Genomic DNA, 20,557 nt, shown 5'->3' with positions numbered 1-20,557 from the left:
CGGGGTATGGAGCCCCCTGGGGGGCCGCAAGCAGGTTTCAGGGGTTCCGCCAAGCAAGGCCGGCATTAGACTTGCTGGGGCCCATGGCAGAAAGCCGAAGCCCCAAGGAATGGGGCTGAAACCCAGGGCTCCGAGCCCCGCCTCCCAGGGCTCCGAGCCCCGCCTCCCAGGGCTGAAGCTGAAGCCTAAGCAACTTAGCTTCATGGGGTTCCCTACGGTGTGGGGCCCCCCAGCTGTTGCCCTGATTGTTACCTCCTAATGCTGGTCCTGGCTTTTATATGCAGAAAAACAGTTGTTATGGGACAAGCGGGACATGGGAGTTTTTACAGCATGTTGTGGGGGCCTCAGAAATCAAAAGGTTGAGAACCCCTGCCCTAATGGACACCCTCCCTCTTTTCCCCCAACTCACTCTCTACTGCTTTTGACTATTGAGACTGCAAATAACCAGATTATTTCTTTAAGAATAATAACCCAGATAAATCTGCTGTTTTACAGTCCTGGCTGTATCCACACCAGGATAAAAAACTTAGTCCAAGCATGAGTTCTCAACCTGGGGGGTCACGACACGACACCAGGGTGAGTACACCAACAGGTGTCAGGGAGTTGCCGTCCCCCACCCTTCCTATATGGCTAAATGGGACAAGGACGCTGGCTACAACTGAGGGGGATCAGCTGGGAGGAGGGATGCCCAATACGGAAAAGGCTGAATACTACAGATCCAGAGGAATTAGGCAACAGGAAATCCACTTCCTTTTAGACCCACAATGATGGAATTAAAATAGTGAGCTGAAGGGAACATGGCTCCCATGAATATTGGGCACAGGTTCCCATCTTTGGGCATGTTCCACTAGGAAGCTTTACTACTTTTACCTACATGAGGGGAAGCCAGATGAAATAATGAAACCTTTTTACTGACAGTTCATATCTGCCTCCTGCATTCTGTCAGTCAGCCCCGTCACTATCTATCCCAGCCCCACAGCGTAAATCTCAAGCTGTCACACGGAATCTCCTATTTGCATACATCACACAAGCTGGATGAGATGTACAGGGAGTGACTGACAAGATGAGCAAGGAAGCCAGCACCAAGAGGGTGCCTTTTTCTGAGAAGGCTGGCAAAGTGGCCTGGAGGCCAACAACAGTTTTGCTAGTGTACTGCTCTCTGGTCCTTCATTCTGAGCAAGGGTTTGACAGTACCTGGTTAGGTTATATATATATGGCTAGTTAAAGTGACAGGGACAATACCTTTTTTACATCTGCTATCCTTTCCTTCTTGCTGGCTGGTTTTTCTTTGGTTTCAGGTGGGGTCTGCTGGGATTTCGAACCTGTTGACTCGCTTTCAGATTCAGATTGGCTTTCGGAGGACTCTGAGCTGCTGTTTGTCTCGCTGCCATGCTCACTGCCCTGTTCGCTCCCCTGCTCGCTTTCAGATTGGCTTGCAGAGTCGGAGCCAGAGGCCTCTTCAGATGCTGAGTGACTAATGGTAAAGAAAGAAGGAATTAATTTTAACTGCGCTACGACTGTATCCAAGGTACAATATTAGGCACATTTTTAAAAGCCTAACTAGGGGTGTAAATCCCCATGTCTAACAAGAATACTCTGCACTGCTACATTAGAGTGACATCCAGATGCAATTGCTCTCCCAGTGGAGGACACACGTTTGGTACATGAGGGAAGCAGATGGACTTCATGTCACTATCCAGTGCCTACCTCCGGTCAACTAAAGCACCGAAAAGACAGGCTGCAGAAAGAGCTGCCTCAAGGAAGCGCACTCTCATTGCAAGGACTTGTTCTGCTCAGAGCAAGATGGAGCATGGCATGCAGTCTCCATGGGTCACACCACCAGATTAAAAATGAGTGGGCATGAGCTCTGGTATAGAACTCCATTCCTTTCCAATTTAGCAGCCAAATTAGGACCATACCAGATCAGACCAGTGCTCCACCTGGTCTAGTATCCCATCTCAGAGAGGGGCCAGTAACAGATGCTTCAGTGGTAATAATGAGATATGCCCCAGAAAAAGCAAGTTTAACAGTGGAGTGGTGGAAAGGCGTTTCTGTATGTGGTTGGCCGGCTGAGTTCCTGTTGAAATGGTTACATTACTGCTGCTGGGATTTCTCTTATGGTGTTATTAAAAACGTTAGGGAGCCTGGAACAGATGTCTTTTTAATCAACTCAAACAGCAAGAGGAATCCGTGTCTGCCCTAAATGGGAGCATCTGATTTTCTTAGATTCAAAAGGAACGTTCATCAGGCATGGGAGTTTAACTACAGATACCAAGTGTTTTCGTACAGTTCATTTGTATGTGATTTGTAGCGCCAGAGGTATCCAAAGGGAGAGAACAGAGGTCATGCTGGATTAAAAATCCAACAATTCATGTAATGCCACCAGAGGCCTCACTCTGCAGTGCCCATCTCTCCTAGAACTAATATAATTTTTATTTCCTTTCCTATTTCCCCAGCCTCTCAAACCGCAACCCAACCGAGGAAGAGAAACTCATTGCAGCGCAGCAGATTATGCACATGACAGAGAGTGAAGAAGAGCAGCTAGAGTTAGCGATCATGGCATCACATCTGGCCCTACAACAAACTAAAAAGAATGTTGTTAAAATAAGAGTATAAACTCAATGGGAAAGAGATTAACTTTTGATTCTTTGTTTGTAAACAGCCTAGAATACTGGAAGAAAAGAGTCAGCACAGTTCAAGAGGGGAATGTAGTTTTTAATTTGTCCCCTTTTATAAAATTATAAAAGAACAAATGTATCTAGTTTTTGTCCAGATTGATTAATTTCAGCAGCATCAGTACTTTTTAAAAAGGCACAAGCAAGAATATCATAATATAATACAATGATAAAAATCACAGAAATCAATATACTTTTGCACAGTAGCTATCAATAGACAATAAAATAAAATTTCATAAATCTTTACACACATAAATAGAAAAGATTCAAATATGGAAATAAAAAGGGTTCTATTTTTAAAAGGAATTCTTTTATGAGTCCTTGTAAAAACTAAATCTCCTTCCTACAAAATACAGGTCTCCTAGCCACACTGAGACTATATCCCTAGCCAGTCATGAATAAATACATCCCAGACAATTGACTAAGTACAGTAAATCACTACCGAAGAACAGAACTGCATTTTCTCAGAGAGCTGGCAGAGGGCAGCAGTGAAACACTGCATGAAAAACTGCTCCAGAAATTCCGCCAGTGCTTCTGGGCACTCAGCCAGACTTCCAGTCACCATTTTAGAAGATTGCTCTTCCACCATCTTATGATTTGTCCCTGCTCTTGTGACTTCTGGTTTGTTTTGTGTCTCAAAATGGAAGAATGTGAAATTAAAAGAAAATATTAGCTATAAGGGAAGATTTCAAAACCTGGAGGAACAGAAATGACCAACTTCTAAGTAATGAGCTCATCTTTAAAGTCTGCTTTGCCTACTTCAGTTTGGCTTTAAAAGTGGGGGGAATATGAAATTCAGAAGCTGTTACCCCTTTTCCCTGCTCTGTTATAGGAGAACTGGAAAAACAAGACAAGCCACTTTGTCATTGGCCTCTCCAACACTCCCATTGCTTATGCCCCCACTTCTAATCCACACAAAAACACAACTCTTGTAAGCTCATTTTCCATGCCTGCACTCAAAAAATGTCAAACCTCCTTGAACTTGAGGTGATGGAAAAATGGAAGCCAATGGAAGGATTCAAGTTTCTTGTCCTCACCACCTTCTAGACTTTCCCCACCTTTGCCCTTGCTTATTTATTGGCTCAAGTCTTTTCACATCGCCCCCCTGCTGTTAACCCAGCCTCATTTCCCCCCCACTTAGCCTCCCCCATTTGTCCCCTTCTCTTGGAATGTCCTCACTGAATTCATTCCTAAGGCCATTCCCTCTCTTTCACTTGAAAATAGCTCACTCTAGACCCATTTACTAGCAATTAGGGCTAGTTGAATATTTTCTGCTGAAACTGATTTTTACTGAAAACCCAATTTTCCCACAAGACAACATTTTTCATGAAAAGTACCTGCTTTCTGTGGAAATTTTCAATTTTTAGTCAAAAATCCAAACACTCAAAAACTGAAATATTTCCATTTGGACGTGCTGCCAGGGTGCCTCATGGGAGCTGTAATTCCGTTGCTTCATGTCCCCATTCTTTATCGGCCAAGCTCCTCAGCTGGCCTGCATCTTCCATAAATGCACCATGGCAAGGGACTCCCACGGTGAACTGCCTCCCCTCTCTAAGAGGTGACTATAGGGTGCATCATGGGAAATGCAGTCCAACCTGGGAGTCCACTCTAGAGAGGAGAATGGAAGCTTGAAGTGCTCGAACTACAACCCCCATGAGGTAAAGCTGCAGCATTTCCAAATCGAAATATTTCAACATTTGGCTGAAATATTTTTGTATTCAAATTTCCACTGAAAATCAAAATTGGGGGGGAGAGGGAATCATATTTTCAAACAGCTCTACTAGCATTGGCTACAAGAAGTTAAACAATAATGGCTGGGTTGAGGTCCAGGTGGCATAGCTGCTGTTTATTTAAACACACAAAATTACCTATTATCCCTCCCTGCAGCCCTTTATCTGTCAAGGTTCTGACCTCTTCTGGGGCGGAGACCACATCTACCACACTGTGGGTAATACCATAATGCAAATAAGGATTAAGAATAGTGAAATCTCAAACTTGTCATTTCTTTAGAGAGAGGAATCAGCCATACATTTGCAGGTGTGTCTGAACATGCATATACTCTTGCTAAAAATATTGCAGCTGAGTATGTTATATTTCTTCATTTTCTAAGATTGTGGCAAGCAATTCCCTTTTTAAAAACCCCTGAAACCTGTCAGTGAAACAAAGGGCATGTGCTTGTCAATAACCACCTTAACTTTTCTTCCTAATACTTTAATTTAATCTTTTTTAATTTCATTAAAATATGAAAGTAAATTCCACAAAGTGGATCCTAGCCATCTCCAACAATATCAGGAAGCAAAATATACCCCAGTCAATGAGCAAACAGTATGTGCTTGGTTTCAGAGTGGTAGCCGTGTTAGTCTGTATCAGCAAAAACGAGGAGTCCTTGTGGCACCTTAGAGACTAAAATGTATTTGGCCATAAGCTTTCATGGGCTAAAACCCACTTCATCAGATGCAAGTATGTGCTTGTTAATCCTTAGACCTGTACACAATTGGAGATTAAAGTCCCTCTCTTCCAGTGTCTATTTTTGAGAGATAATCTTTTTTGGATGCTAAAAATGGGCACCAGAACAAGGCGACTTTCAATTACACTAAGAAATAGTATATATCTGGAAATCACTTTGGTCCCAACCCAACACCCACTAAAGTCAAAGGACAAACATCTATTGAGCTAAGCGCGAGTTGGGTTGGCCCCTTTATGGGGAGTGTGTCTACAAATCTAGATCCACCAAGACTCAGAAAAGATGATTCCACATTTCCAAGATGTACTCCAGTCTGTAACTCTTTACTCATGAGGCAGATATTTCTGATCTGGGAAAAACTGACCCATTGCTGAAGAATAAAAGGAAATAATCTTATCTGCGTTCAAGAAAGAACCAGTTTAACAGCAACACTAGGAGCTGACTGGGTCACCTTTTCGCAAACATGCATCTTAAGAAATCTGCAAAAAAATTGTAGAAGGGGTTGGGTGTCATAATGACTGCTCTACCATTTTACAGCTGGGCAATGCAACACAATTTTGTGTAGGTTTTTTTTTTTTTAATATAAATAGCACCCCAAATTTCTTTGCATGATGTAACTAGAGAGTGAAGGTGAGGGATATGTTTTCACAGGGCCACAGAGAGGTTTTTGCAGAGTCTGGAGCAAAATCTGAAATTGAGGCCTCTTCCAAAAAAAACAAGGAGTTCAAAAACATACCGACCCTTGAAGTGGAGACAGGGATAGCACTCAAAGAAGGCAGCTTACTTTCCAGCATATACACAAGGGAGTCAAATTAAAGCTCCCCATACAACCTTAGTTCTAGCATTTCCTAACTTTTGAGTAGTTGACTTTACCACTTTTGGTTGGTTTTTTTAGAACAGTTTTTGCTTTTTATAAAACCTAGGAAATTACACACACAGTGATAAGATTCCATCACATAAAATCATATTGTTCACCCTCATCAGTAGTGTTTAAACCCCAAACCACACTTCTGACCTCTTAATTTGAGCTAATGGTGTAACTGGTAGCAGCAGTAGGCTATTATCCTGACCATCCACAAGATGTAGCAGCACACATTTTGCCAGTGGCTTACACAACTATTTGGTAGCAGTAGCAAAACATTGGGTATCAGAATTTCTGGATTCTAATCCTGATTCTGGAGAGGAATGTGGTCTAATGGCTACAGTCAGTACAACCAGGCATAGACCTGGGGCACATGGAGCATGAAAGGCAGCGTGAGAAAGTGGATGAGACTTGGAACTAACCCAATTAGAGATAAGGTTTTATTCTCAGCCTGACGTGACCTTATGCAAACTCTGAGGTATCCCATCTGTAAAATAAGATAATGATACTTGCCTGCCTCCTAAGGCAAGGGTGTGAGGCCTTGCTCAATAACATGGATAGAAGTACACACCAAAAGAAAGAAAGGAATGCTGCAGTTCCTCCTCCTCCTCACTATGTGAGTGCCTGCATTTTATCTTTTGCTCTAGCTCTGTACCTATGAGCATGTTTGGTGCAGATGGGGGTGGGGGGGAGGGGGAGACAGGGGGAAAGAGACGAGGAGGAGGAGGGAGCTCGAGCATGCTTGAGTCTTCAGAGATTTTTTTAGGAGCAAGCCTCTACAGAGCACGTACAAAACGTGACTTCCAGAGGCTAACTTGAGAAAATGTGATGTTCATGGCCACAACAAAAGGCACCCCAGGCTGCCCTTGCCAAATATCCAGCTCCTGCTCCGAAGGATGGAGGCTCTAACACTCTTTCAAGAAAAACATATGTAAAAAAACCCAACCTGTTTTGCCCAACTTCGTTTTCAGTAAAAGCTAAACTATTTATGCTGAAACTTTCAAAAGAAATTCAGGATTAAATAGAGAGCAAGTTCTGAAAATTTCTAACAGAATGGTTAAAGTCTGGCAAATTTACAGGCATCTGAAAATAGCAGGTTATAATAGAACATGGTAAGCACACAACAGACTTTAGTACCAGCTCTAATGTCCAGTACTGGTAAGACTGTAAATTACTGCCTATGTTTTAGATTTTGTTTGTATAGCACCCAGACAATAGGATCTTTTTGGTGCTACTAGAATACAATTAATTATTAAGAACTATATGCTCACAACTGGTGTCCTAGCTGTCACCATCCTTGTTCCAATTTCAAGGCTAGCTTGAGATAGATGTTCACAGAAAAACTGAGCTTTCAAGACACTTTTTGTGAAGCATTAAGTGAAAGCATGATCTTTTGGCCGACACTGCCTCTCTCTCTCCAAGATAGGTTTTAACACCTAAGGCTCCAGAGGCAGAACCAAAGCACAAGCACTTACTGAGCTAAATAAATGGTCCATATCTGCATACCTCTCTCTAAAGTTCTTTGCTTTGTAAAGTATGGTGTGATATCCTGACTGACAGGTGTTTTATAAATTTATTATTTCCACTACAAAGACACTACACCTACATTTACATAATATATCACAACTAGCAATAGCAATGGCAATACCAGGGGGTGTTGCAGGTTACAAAGTGAGATGCACTTGCAGAGTTGTGTAGAGGCCAAAAGACTTGAAAAAATAGGAGATCCTGCTGATCAGAAATGAGCAGAGTGCCCATGAAAAAGAGCTTTATTAAAACCAAGTCTCTCACGCACAACAGAAACAGAATCTGGACTGCCATCCTTAAGGGCACAGCAAAAGCAGTAATTGTATGAGTAGTTCCCAAGAGCATTTTGATACAATGCAGAATTTTCATTCAAACCTCCTCCATCTGACCAGGTCTTATTCATATTAGACAAAGTTAAAACAGGACTCCACTCTGAAAAGTGACCTCGTAGAATGGTACCTTCTTGCACATATCTGCTCCTTTTGTGCACTTTGAATCATATGGTCTATTTTTACTGCTTCTTAGTCATGTCACACTTCAGAACAGTATCACAGAAGGGAGTGAGCTGCATATTATTTCTTCTGAAGCATGAAGAGAAATGCTTATGAAGTTTCAGTTACTCACGTGTAGTAGGTCTAATTTGACTTGCAGTAACTTTATTACTTATGACAACATATTAGAAGGAAAACCATCTTAACTTTGCTAGGTTTACATTTCAAAAGTGTATCCATTATCTTGGAAAATGGAACATATTTGCTATAGCAGGGATAGGCAACCTTTGGCACGCAGTCTGCCAGGGTAAGCCCCCTTCACGGGCCGGGCCGGTTTGTTTACCAGCCGCGTCCACAGGTTCAGCCGATCGCAGCTCCCACTGGCCGTGGTTCGCCGGTCCAGGCCAACAAGGGCTGTGGGAAGCGGCAGCCAGCACAACCCTTGGCCTGCACTGAACCTGCAGACACAGCAGGTAAACAAACTGGCCTGGCCCGGCCCACCAGGGAGCTTACCCTCGCAAGTGTGCGACAAAGGTTGCCGATCCCAGTGCTATAGGGATTATTGAGAGACCAACATGAAAATCCACATAATTTTTAGTCACTTTTCAGAGCAGAGCAGTATTTTAAGACCTGCTAATTGGCTTTAGGTTTGAGATGTTTATTCTTCCTCTTCCTTTATTCTTCCTGTCTTTTTCACCGTTAGAGGCACAGATTTAGAGACTGAAGGAAAAATGACCACACTGAAAAGCAGCATCTGAGGTACCTCACTCTGTTTCTGCCCAATCTCTTCATTGACACTGACTGTCTAATAAACAGCTTTGCCTTCATTAAAACCTGGAACAAAGATACCTAAGTTGCAGCAGATCTCTCTAAAAGAGAGAAAGTTTTAGATTTAGAGCCAGCACCATCCGCCTCATTCAACAGCTCAGCAGACTGTATTCAGAAATAAAAATATTTGCGGAAGTTAGTTAACTAGTTGCCTTAATATGTGGAAAACAGGGCTCAGTTGCTCACTGATCCATGAGTTAGAAGTTGGAAATGCCTAGGATACAGGATATTTAGTAGGGGTCAGAAAAGAATCGATCATTCTAGTGGTAAAAGCAGTCACACCCCCTCTACTTGATTAAGGAGCGTCACTGAGGGCACATCTACACTACTGCACTACATCGGCACAGCTGCACTGCTGTAGACCGTCTGGTACAGACACGCTATGTGGACAGGAGAGCGCTCTCCCGTCAGCATAATTACTTCACCTCCATGAGAGGTGGAAGCTGTGTCAGCGAGAGTGCATCTCCCACCAACACAGCGCCAGAGTGGACAGTGTATAGGTTCCTGTAATTTGCGTCACGGGGGAAGAGGGGGGGTGTCTTTTTCACACCCCTGAGCAATGTACGTTACATCGACTTAACTGGTAGCGTAGACCAGCCCTAAGAAACACCAAAGACAGACTCTTCCCAGTTCACCCTGAGTGAAAGGAGAGTACAGGTGTAGTCTTCAGGGCTCTGAAAGAGATCTCCTCTTCCCCAAGAATGTGGTGGTGTCCGAAAGTACTAACATGTTTAAATGTTCACCAAGAGCAGCATATAACTCAGTTGTGACTGCCTCACTGTTCCCACTCACGCAGCACCCACTGTTGAGAACCTTATAATACCTGTGCATAATGGGAGAAGAGAAGATTGCCTTTTTGCCTACTAGATATCCGTGCCCTTTGGATTAGATAAAAACGAGGAGTCTGGTGGCATCTGAAGAAGTGGGTTTTTACTCACAAAAGCTTATGCCGAAATAAATCTGTTAGACTTTAATGTGCCACCAGACTCCTCGTTGTTTTTGTGGATATAGACTAACACAGCTACCCCTCGGATACTTGGATTAGATAACACATTTTCCTTTAGGAAAGGGACAGCAGGACAGAAGCTATTTCATACATCACTCAATCATTTTAACTGCCACTTGAGCTCCATGTCAGCACAGTCAGCATGAAGCACAATGGCCAATTCAAAAGGGACTCTGCATCTAGTCAGCAACACAGTGTAGTGTAGTGAACATGCAAATACTTTAGGGGAAATATACACACCAACAGCTCTTCTGCTCAAAACGGCTAATTGGTTTTAGTATGTACCAGAATGGGACTTTTTTTTTTTTTTTATTGTGCATGAAACCCTGACAAGTCTTATGTTAAAGAAACAGGCCTTAGAAGAACTAGTAAAATTTGGAATTAGGCTTTCCCCCTTCATGGTTTAAAACTTCAGCCAGTTACATCTGTGTGTCCAGTACAAAACCCAGAAGATATGGGTTTACACGGACACTGGAGGTCTGCTATATGATTCTATCACAAGTGATCTTTAAAGGCAGTTATGGCTGGAGGAGTTAGGACAATAATCTATTAGAGTGCATCCCCTGCAGACATCAGGTGACAGCCACACCTCTCCAAATACAGTAATGATGAAAGGAGATCTGAAAAGGTGGCAGATTCACAGTTAAGAGGTGGGACTCCCTCACAGAACAAAAAATATCCAACTGTTCCTACAAACTCCAGTATTAGTTTTTACAGAATATTAAAATATAAGGAATTATGTTGATCTTTCTGTGCCGAAAAATGAAAGAAATGTAAGGAAGCGTAAACACTTATAGCTTCACAAATATTTTAGAGCAGTAAACAGTTGGCAGAATCTTTCCACTGTCACATACAGAACTGGTTTTGGGTGTGGCAGGGTTGGGGAATAGCAAGCAATGAATTGTTCAAAATCACTGCTGTAAAATACCCAGTACTTAGTTAAGTGTGAAGTGTTTTGCGAGGCAGAAGGCTGAATAAATAGGTATCCTGTCATCTCTTCAAGCGGCTTCTATAAGGTGCCACAAGTACTCCTTTTCTTTTTGTGAATACAGACTAACAGGGCTGCTACTCTGAAGCCTATAGAATAGAGGTGAGAGGCACTGAAGAAAGGGGGGGCAGAGTTTGGAATGACACTGTTCTCAGGATTGATGATTCAGTTTCTAAGGGCTGATCTATACTTGGAACTTACACTGGCTACTTCTCTCAGGGGTGTGAAAAATCCACACTTTTGAGAGTGAGAGCACGAACTATGCCACCCCCCGCCACAGACAGTGCTAGGTACCGACTCTCAGGGAGTTAGATAACCTACACCAGTGGTAGAACTCCTTCTGCATCTACACTGAGGCATTACAGTGGTACAGCTGTAATGCTATCATGGTTTAAGTGCACACATACCCTTAATGTTAACTGACACCTTGCCACTATTACCTCTTTCCCTGCCCCAAATCAGCTCAACATCATACTAGTGCATTTCAAATGTAGTGGTGCAAAAGACAGGGTATGTCTTCAGTGCAGTTAGCCTGGCTCTGGGCATTTGGGTCAGCCTAGCTCAGGAGCACTGAAATGAGTTAGTGTTCTCACCTGGTGCTGCACTTCCCCTGTGCACTTCTAAGACTTCTAGGGGCACACCCAAGATACACCTCTTTATGACTCTTTCCCCAGTGAATAGTGGGAGACCTTATCTGTCCTGAGCAGAAGGGGGAACTGCAGAAAGGCAGTGCCTTTGGCACAGAACTATCAGCACTTGACTGACTTAAACCTCACTGCAAAATGGGCAGGATGACAAGTAAAAGCAGAACCCAGACTCTAAAGATACACCTCCAGCTCTGAAAGCTAGCCTGTGTTGAAAGCATCACTAAACTCAGGCAAGAGGTTTTATGTATGGATGGGAGCAGGTAGGGGCAACACCCAGGTAAAAAAACCCTGTGGAAACTCTGCAGTAAAGACACACTTGGGGCTACACTTGAAACTGTACAGCAAAACACCTCCAGTGCTGCAAGTGTTCAAATGTAGCACTTCAGTGTAGATAAATTATATAATTTAACATTAGCTTTAATAAAAATTGTGAATATTACCTATGCCAATGGGAGGGGTTTTCCTGTTGGCACAGGTATTCCACCTCCCTGAAAGGTGGATTCTTCCATCCATCTAGCACTGTCTACAACGGGACTTAGATCAGCTTAATACATTGCTCAGGGATGTGAGTTTTTCACACCCCTGAGCAAGGCAGCTGGGTTGATCTAATTTTCTAGTGTAAATGAGCCCTTAGTTGGCCGTGATAAATGAAGGCAGTTTCTGTAGGATTATGAAATCACAGTTGATCTCTCTATTGTCTTCCCCACTTCTGTTACACAAAATACTCAGGATAATACAGTTAGAGAATGCATAGTGTTTGATTATTTCAAAGAAGTATGAATTAAGTTTTTATTTGAGTTAAAGAAACAGTTCATAAATATTTTAAAATATTTCAAACTCTTGTAAACTTCAAGAAGTTAAAGTGTTCTATATATTCTTTGCACAGTTCTAGCCATGCTCAAAAAACAGAAAACACCGTAGTTTAAAAGCTATGAATCATATATTTATAATGAGATAAGTTACTTCCTTAAAATAAAAATGAACCACCCCTTTGTGTTCCATGTAGATTACATTATAATACAACAAAACCAAATTTATTGCACATTATTTTCTCTGCCCCTGCACTGACATAACATGGATTGCTTGGTTTTTGTTTTTTAAAAAAACCCTTCATATTAGAAGTTAGCAGGTTAAAAAGTTTAAAAAAAACCACTGCTTTCGTCCGGCCAGAGAGGACCAAATTATGTAAGTGGTACTGCAGGACTGGAACAAAAAGCACTCACAGTAATAACCAATTAGATTGTAAACCGGAGAACCAAGAGAAGGGATCTGTAGCCAGACCATCTTAAAAATGTATCTTGTTAAACATGTCCAGCATTGCTTCTCCTGTGTTTTCTTTAAGAGAGTAAAATATGACCAGGCTAAAAGCATTTACACACTTATGGAGCTTCACCCATTTAAGATTTGTAAAGTTATAAAAAATATCCAGCTGTTCAAGGAACACTAAAGGGAATACCAAATTTAAAAAAAAAAATAAAGGAAAATTCTACTAAAAATAACCCTGTTAATTTTCAGTTGCCTACTTGCTTCTGAAAATAATGAACTACTTATATTAAAAATGTCCATAAAGAGGGTGTGAGGAAATTCACTGTAGATCTACTGCATGCATGCACGCACGCTCTCTCTCACACACACACTGGGATGAATGCTGTGCATGCAAACGCTGTTTTCCCTGCTGGCTGAGCAGGCAGTAATTCTCTTGCCAAGAGTGGGGGAGGCTCTGAAAAGCAAGCTTATGCTGACATCACTAGAAGGCAGAGCTCTGCTTCCACAGAGGCCCCAGAGTGTTGACCGTCCTGTTACCAAGTGAGCTAACAGCCAATCAGATTCCACAGCAAAAACAAGATGGCCTTTGAACTCCCCACCAGCAACTTCCTGCTGTTTTCAGAGTACACACAGTGCAATGCAGTATGTCTGTCAGCTATGCGGCACAAAGGAACAGCCATTTTGTGACTGAACTGGACCTGCACCAAAATGCCAGGCGTTTAATCATTTTTCTTTCCTTCCAAGAGTGGCTAGTTTCCTTTTGAGCACTAACAAGATAAGAAACACTAATTGCTGATGAAACCAGATCAGTGTTAATTTTTGTTTCACTTCTTTATTTTCCCCAGATAAAATCCTCTTTTATATGAAACTACTTCATAAAATGGCTGCCACAAACTGAATGTGTTCTGGTCTACAAAGTCTGCAGCAATCAGTTCTACAAAAGAAGCCGTTTGCCAAGAGGACAACAGATTACAGATCTAAAACTTCAAAGCTCTCAATGGAAATCAGGTCTAAATCCATTCACACAGAACTAATATTTCCAAATTGTATTTTATAACGAAGTGCAAGTTGGAAGCAAATACAACTGTTTGTGCTGCTGCAGCATCTCTTACATAATAAAAATACAAGCCATGTCCATTTCATTATGGTTAGGGATGCGAGAAGGTAACTGCAATAAGGAAATTCCAAGGGATTTAAGCAGAAGTGGGATTTAAGCAGAAGTTGGATCTATATGGCATGTCCTTATGTTATTTATACTATTGTTGTACAGGATTGCCAATTCCTAGATTTTATCTTATTTGTATTTCAGATACCAGTATTTGTGAAGTTAACATTAGGTTACATTAAAAATGTATTGTATGTAACCTAATGTACATGTAACTGCTCCTCTTCACATCATCTGCTTTTTCTAAAAAAAGGATTAGAAAAAAGGCAGAAGATGCAAGAAAAATATTTTTTAAAGAAACATTACTGCCAACATTCTGTTCCATTATTTAAAATTTTGAGTTACTGACAACATCCCAGCTTTCATCCTGGGTGAAGCAACTTAAATCAAGTGAGCGAGCTTAACAGTTAAGTTGGAAAGCTTGACAATTAGGTTACGGTCTGTACCCTGAAATACAAGAACAGGTGTTGCTATTCATCCAAAAGGTCCCAAGAAAGGCCTACATATGTGCGGACTCTACTAAACTTTTTGTAAGAGTTAAACTAACATCATTTCCCCTCAGGAATAATGTCTCTTTCAAGTCAACTCTCAGAGGAGTTTGTGTTTGCTCAGATAAGGTTTTTTTCCTTTCCTAAGAATAGAAATGCAGGAATCACAATTCCAGTCATATTCCCCAGACATTATACTAATGCACTCTCTACCAAACACACACAGTTTCCCCATCTGTATTTTTGCTTCTCATAACCTCAGATCAGTGGCACCAGTCACTCATATCCACCTTACCCATCCATTGTCATTACTGTAGCCTCCAATCAAGGCATGATTGTGTAATATGACTTCACACATTACCTAATGCTTATAAGCTAGTCCAACAAAACTGTGAGAGGGGAGTCAAGTCAGAGAAGCATGATCCGTGCAGACATCAATGTGTTTCAGAGTTACAGTAAAGCAAGCTGAAGGCTTTACTTCCTAGAAATCATTTCCCCCATATCTTAAAGTCAACCTTAGGAAGTAGAGTATTTTAGACATTCAGCTGACTCACAGCTCAGAAAATAAGGCTCATTTATAAATATGCTCTCTTCAATTGCTCCCACACTACAGGTGAGTAGATATTACCAGCAGTAAGTTTATTCTGGTGAAGTCTGAGGAAAGGGGGATAAAAATGGTAGGCATTTTACTTTTTTATTTAATACAACAGTGAAACACATGGCTCTATCAATGATGCTAGACACATGATCTTTGCTACAAAAGAGAAAAATTTACACGTGATGCTATGCAAATATTATACCCTTGGGACAGAAAAAAAAATCAAAGGTCGTGTGTCTGTGTGATCCCACTTATTCACCCATTATACCCAGTTATTAGACTTCACTTTATTTGGAATAATGTTCCTACACTCCTAAAATGTATTTATTCTGATTGCTGTTGCTCTTACTACTGATAACCCACATTTTTCAGTGACATTTAGATTAAAAAGCAAACCAACTTTTTCTTGACAAAGTCAGGATTTTTGCAGCTTCACTTACAAACATAATTACAACCTTACAATTAAGGTTAAGAATGTGTCAAACATATTTTAAATAATGCAAGTCCTTGTATATACTGTGTGTATGTGATTTGGTATTTTTAAACCAATTTAACAATACCATTTTAAACCAAATAAACTTACCTATTTCCATTTTAACACCTTTTATTACATTGCAATTTAAAAACATTCCTGATTTGCATGCAAAATTAAGTTTTAAAAGGTTATAACAAAATAACGTGGTCATAACTGTGTTTCTACCACAATATTTCAAGTTCATATAATGTTCAAGAATAAGTTAAATATTACTGGACAAAATCTTATTCATACATTTGATAAAAACTTACATAGTTCACATATTGATAGCAAAGAGTTTTAGAATTAATTTTATTGATAATTACATAAAAGATACTCAAGGAAAAATGAATAGGCCATGATTTAATAAAAGTTAACAAAAACAGGCAAAATGCAGTGTATTGACAAACCACAGAAGAGCAATGCAAAAGTTTTTAGACTTCAATGTTAGATTAAGCCAACACATTTTGTTTAAAATACAATGTTAAAAGCTAAATGAAGAACAAAACAAAGGACTTAATGTTGTTGTAAGTATCAAATATTAGCTGTATTTTCAGTATTTTGTACTGTTCCACAAATCAAAGTTAAATTTATAAAATATCTGAAAAGAATATCAGCACTTTACTTTTATGTCAACACACATTATGAGCAAAAATATACAAAACAAGCAATCAAAGGACACCAAGGTTCCCATTAACAATCCTAGGTTAGATTTTATAAACATGAAATACTATCACCACCAGGGGAAAGTTTGGTTAAATTGTATCAAAATATCCTAAAATACCTAAACAGTATCAAAGTTCAGTAAGCCCAAATAAAATATAAAGTAAGGAGCATCAATCAAACAGGCACTTTTTAGTTTATATTTTAAAATGAACTTTTTTTCATTCATGTAAGTTTCTCTAGTGTCTATTTACTATAATTTACTACTACTAGGCTTCTGTATGGCCCTCAGTTAAAGTTTAGACTTCTGAGATTCTTCAAAGAAAAATTTGCCTTGTATGTAAAATGGTGCAATGCAGCAATGGCTAAACCGACAAGGTCGTTTTTCACAGAACAAAAAACCTAAAAACTGAAATTCAGAAACTTAAAAAGCATAACAGAGAAAGGGACTCCCTTGAATAAAGGTACATTACCTTTTGACTCTGACATGGGCCCTTAAGTCACAACACAACTTTCAGAAATTGCTACCAAAAAAAAATTAGGGTGTGGCATATTAACAATCTCAAGGTCATTCCTTAAAAAAGGAATCAAAATCAGTTAAATGTTTTGTATTAAGTATGGACAGTGACCCAAAGCTGTCAAGGTAAACACTGTATTCAGAGGTTTTTAAAAAAATAAAGTTGATAGATCATACCTCGATGCATTGCTGTGTACTGAACCCTCCTCTCCTTGGCTTTTGTCCTCATTTCTCATCATCTTTTAATTCTTAAATATTTAAGGGGGGTATCTGTGTTTGCTTTGATGTCCTGTGCCCAGGTATTTACTGTCAAAAGTTGAAAGAAAGGTAAGGTCCCAGTTTGTTTCATTGGCTTTCGTTATCAAGAACAAAGTCCTGACGCTGCAATGATACTTATAACAATACACAACACTGATCAGCACAGGAAAACGGACATTTAAAACAATAATATTCGTTTTAAAAAGAAAAAATAGGAAGAGAAACAGCCCAGAGCAGCATCCTGCAAACTTTCCCAAAGTAACAGAGGAAGCAAAAAAATCTCTGTATTTTATTGCGTCATCCCAATACAGCTCAAATCGGTCGAAAAGTCAAAGTACTCAAAAACGGCAGAAATCTGAAAATTAATATTAATTGCCCACCTACCTGATCCATGCACCACCGCCAGAACCAAGCCGATATTAGTTTCGGGTAGTGGAAAAACATCAGATCCAAAATATTTGGAGGTTAAAACGGTAACTATATATTTTCAGATAATAAAAAAAATAAATAGATTCTAATCCCCAAAAATATACTGCCGTGAAAGTAAAAAGCAGCGATAATTAGTACAAAAAATGTCCGGGGGAAAACCTCATTAGGAGAGCGCACAAAAATGGAGGTACGCCATGGCTTCTAAGCTGGAAAAACAACGACCTGGGCTCTCTCCACGGCTTCTTCTTTCCAGCAAGGCACGAAAAGAGAGCCCCCAAAAGCTGGTTTTCTGCCCGAAAAAGGCTCAATTTGCCCCCGATTCGTGCCTAGAACAGGTAAGGGGCTCTGGTGGCCCCCTGAGGCTGCCTGAAAGTTAGGGAAAGTTGCGTAAAGTGTTGGGAAGGCACGGAGCTCAGCGCGCTCTCTCTAAGGCACAGCCGCCATCTAGAGCTCCTTCCCAGCTCTGAGCTCTGCCTTTGATTGACACTCTCTACATTTACCCCACAACTCAGGTGATGTACCATAGACCCACCCCTTCATTTCTACCAAAAAAAAGAGCTAGCCTCCACCTAAAGGGTGCCTGCCACCCCCCCACATCCTTGGCTTCTTCAAACCACCCCATCTGAGGGGGCATCTTAACCCCATCTGGCTCAGGCACCCTTTTCAAGCCAGAAAGAAATGTAATTTGTTTCTTTTGTTTTAAAGATTTGCTAAATATTTCAGTCCATGGGCTAAAATTACTTCCTCCCTGGACAGGAAGTGGTGCTGTAACAAGCCATTTTGAAAGAATGGAAGAGGGACTAATAACCAGATTTGAGCAACAACCCTCCTTGGAAGTCAACCCCACCCAATGGGTAGCAATTTTTTTTAAAATTCAATCAAAAACATCTATCTTCAATCAATAATCCCTTCCCTTGTCACTCAATACCTATAATATAAGCTTGAAAAATGGGAAGATACTACACCCTAAAGAAAGCAATTTGCCAGTAACCCTTTCAACTCAACAGCGCCTCCCTAGTGGTTCTTGAGAAGAGTAAAATTAAATAGCTATGTTATTTTAATTCATTAACTGAAGACACTACAGCAAAGAAAATATAGCACCCAGATAAGTATTGCCCATTCCTTAACCCATTATTGTTTATAATACACCATAACATCCCAAAGTGGACTTTTCACAGTAATGTAGAATTCAAGGTGCAGAATTAGTTATTCATTACAAGCCAAGTAAATTCTCAGATACTACATCCTGGTAGACAAAACACCACACATTGAGGAATTGGAGATAATCTAAGCACAAGAGATGCCCTTATGCCCACCACTCCTCCCCAACAAGCAAAAGTGATAGCCAACTGTAAGCGTCACCTGAACTTTTCACACAGTTATTATCCATTTTACAAGATATTGGAATCAGGCGTCAGTGTTCCAGATTTTTTGATAATGTTTTGATTTGGGCTTTATACTAAGTGCATCAAAAATGGTACACTATCCCAACCAATGGCCAATAGCAAGCTCTAGCAGTAAAACCCAAGTTATTTTATTTCAGCTCCTCCATATCCTTCCCATTCTTGTCCTCAGTCAATCCATCCTGTCTCTTCAATGCAATTAAATGAGGGTTGTGTAACTTTGATGTGCTATACCAATATAGTGCAATATTGACTGGTGAGTGATTATATAAATATAGAAGAAAGCTAATGACCCTGTGCGCACACACCACAAATTAAAGAAATAAATTACAATGTAAAAAGAGCACTAATTCCAAACTGAACTTGAACAGTACAAAGAAAATCTACTAGTTTGAATACTCAGTCTTTTTTAGACAATCTAATACTCAACTGCACCATATAATAAATGGCAGAAACAAGACTGGCTAGGTAAGTGTGTACATTCAACACTGCAAGATTAAACAGTTATGAACAGCCATTATCATATGTTAAGAATGAAGATTTCCACCAGTTTATCTCAATGAATGACAGTTAAATGTATCTCATGCTAAATCTATAATATTTATCATCTGGAGATCCCTTTTGTACAGATTATCTTAATTAACACCAGGTCTATCCCGGTATTTAACTGTGAGGAGAAAAGTTGGGCTACCTGTTCAAGATTAAATTTAAGTATACAATTGTTTCTCTGTAGCCAATGGTTGAACATACATTTCTTGTAAGCGGCAAAGTGATTTTTGAACAATAACTGACTTTTAAAAATACTACCTCACATAGGTTAACTTTGTTGTTTTTTATCTAGTAATAAGATCAAAATAACTCCCCTTGACCCTTATTTGTACGGAGTTATTAAGTCAACAAGAAATTCACAGTACAGAGGATGGCCATGAAATGTATTGGATACTTGTACAGACTAATTTTAATAATTTTTAATAGATTAGTTTAAACACTCATTAAGCCAAGGTACTCAACTCCAAGGAAGTAAATTTTTTTAGAATGGTGTAGGGTTGTTTTTTTAAATCAATCCAAAATGTAACAAGTTTCCAACACAAAGCACCTGAAATTTAGGAAAGAAGTTGTTCAGGCAACTCATTTGAAGTTCACTATAAAGGTTTTGTGCACACACACCCAAACCCCTCCACACAAACAACAAAAACAAAGAGAGTTCAGGATGACCCTTCACTACAAGCCAATGACCATGCATTTTATTGCCCAGTTTGCCAATATATATGAAATTTGTACCATCCTATGACAGTCTCAGAAAATTTAACAAAAGGACTGACAACTGACCAAGTTCTGAACAAAATAAAAAAACTGAACATTTTAACTCCATGGATAACTAAAAATAAAATATTGGAAATTGAGTCAAACTAAAGAGTCTTTGAAACCAAATATAGCCATATTTAAATTAACTATTTCATAAAGCTTACAAAGTCCTCAGTATTTACCAGCTTTAAAAATATTTCTCATTTTCAGAATCCAATGATCAAAGAAATGTAATGCACCTAAACATCAATACATTCTAAGTATTTTTCAGCCAGGAAAAAGACAAATCAAGAATGAAGTGTAAAAAAACCATTTATTAAATAAGTCACTTAAAAACAGCATAACAATACATTTTGCCCAAATAGGTAGTAATATACTGGATATCAACTTAATTCCCCTGTTAAGTACAATTTCTTGGAGTATAAAATTTTGCCACCCACACCTCAAAAACAGATCCATTTTC

The 20,557-nt window shown here is 39.9% G+C and overlaps 1 protein-coding gene across 13 annotated transcripts in view; it reads right to left on the bottom strand.

Annotated features, from left to right (window-relative positions):
* The window catches only part of CHD2 (chromodomain helicase DNA binding protein 2), an 86,338-nt gene extending 66,591 nt beyond the window's left edge, over window positions 1–19,747 (bottom strand). For 5 of the 13 annotated variants that reach the window (XM_073304214.1, XM_073304216.1, XM_073304218.1 and 2 more), the window contains exons 1-3: window positions 17,342–19,733; window positions 16,877–17,005; window positions 1,243–1,474 (exon numbers count right to left, since the gene is read on the bottom strand). In XM_073304214.1, the coding sequence (XP_073160315.1) occupies window positions 1,243–1,474; window positions 16,877–16,938 (294 nt within the window). In that variant the 5' untranslated portion in view covers window positions 16,939–17,005; window positions 17,342–19,733. The other 8 variants (XM_073304225.1, XM_073304226.1, XM_073304221.1 and 5 more) reach the window with 6 other exon arrangements.
* Window positions 19,748–20,557: the final 810 nt, after the last annotated feature.

This window comes from Lepidochelys kempii, chromosome 10 (assembly GCF_965140265.1).
Source record: "Lepidochelys kempii isolate rLepKem1 chromosome 10, rLepKem1.hap2, whole genome shotgun sequence".
Classification (NCBI taxonomy): domain Eukaryota; kingdom Metazoa; phylum Chordata; order Testudines; family Cheloniidae; genus Lepidochelys; species Lepidochelys kempii.
Note: the sequence above shows the minus strand (reverse complement) of the source record. Positions and strands in the feature narration are given on the sequence as shown.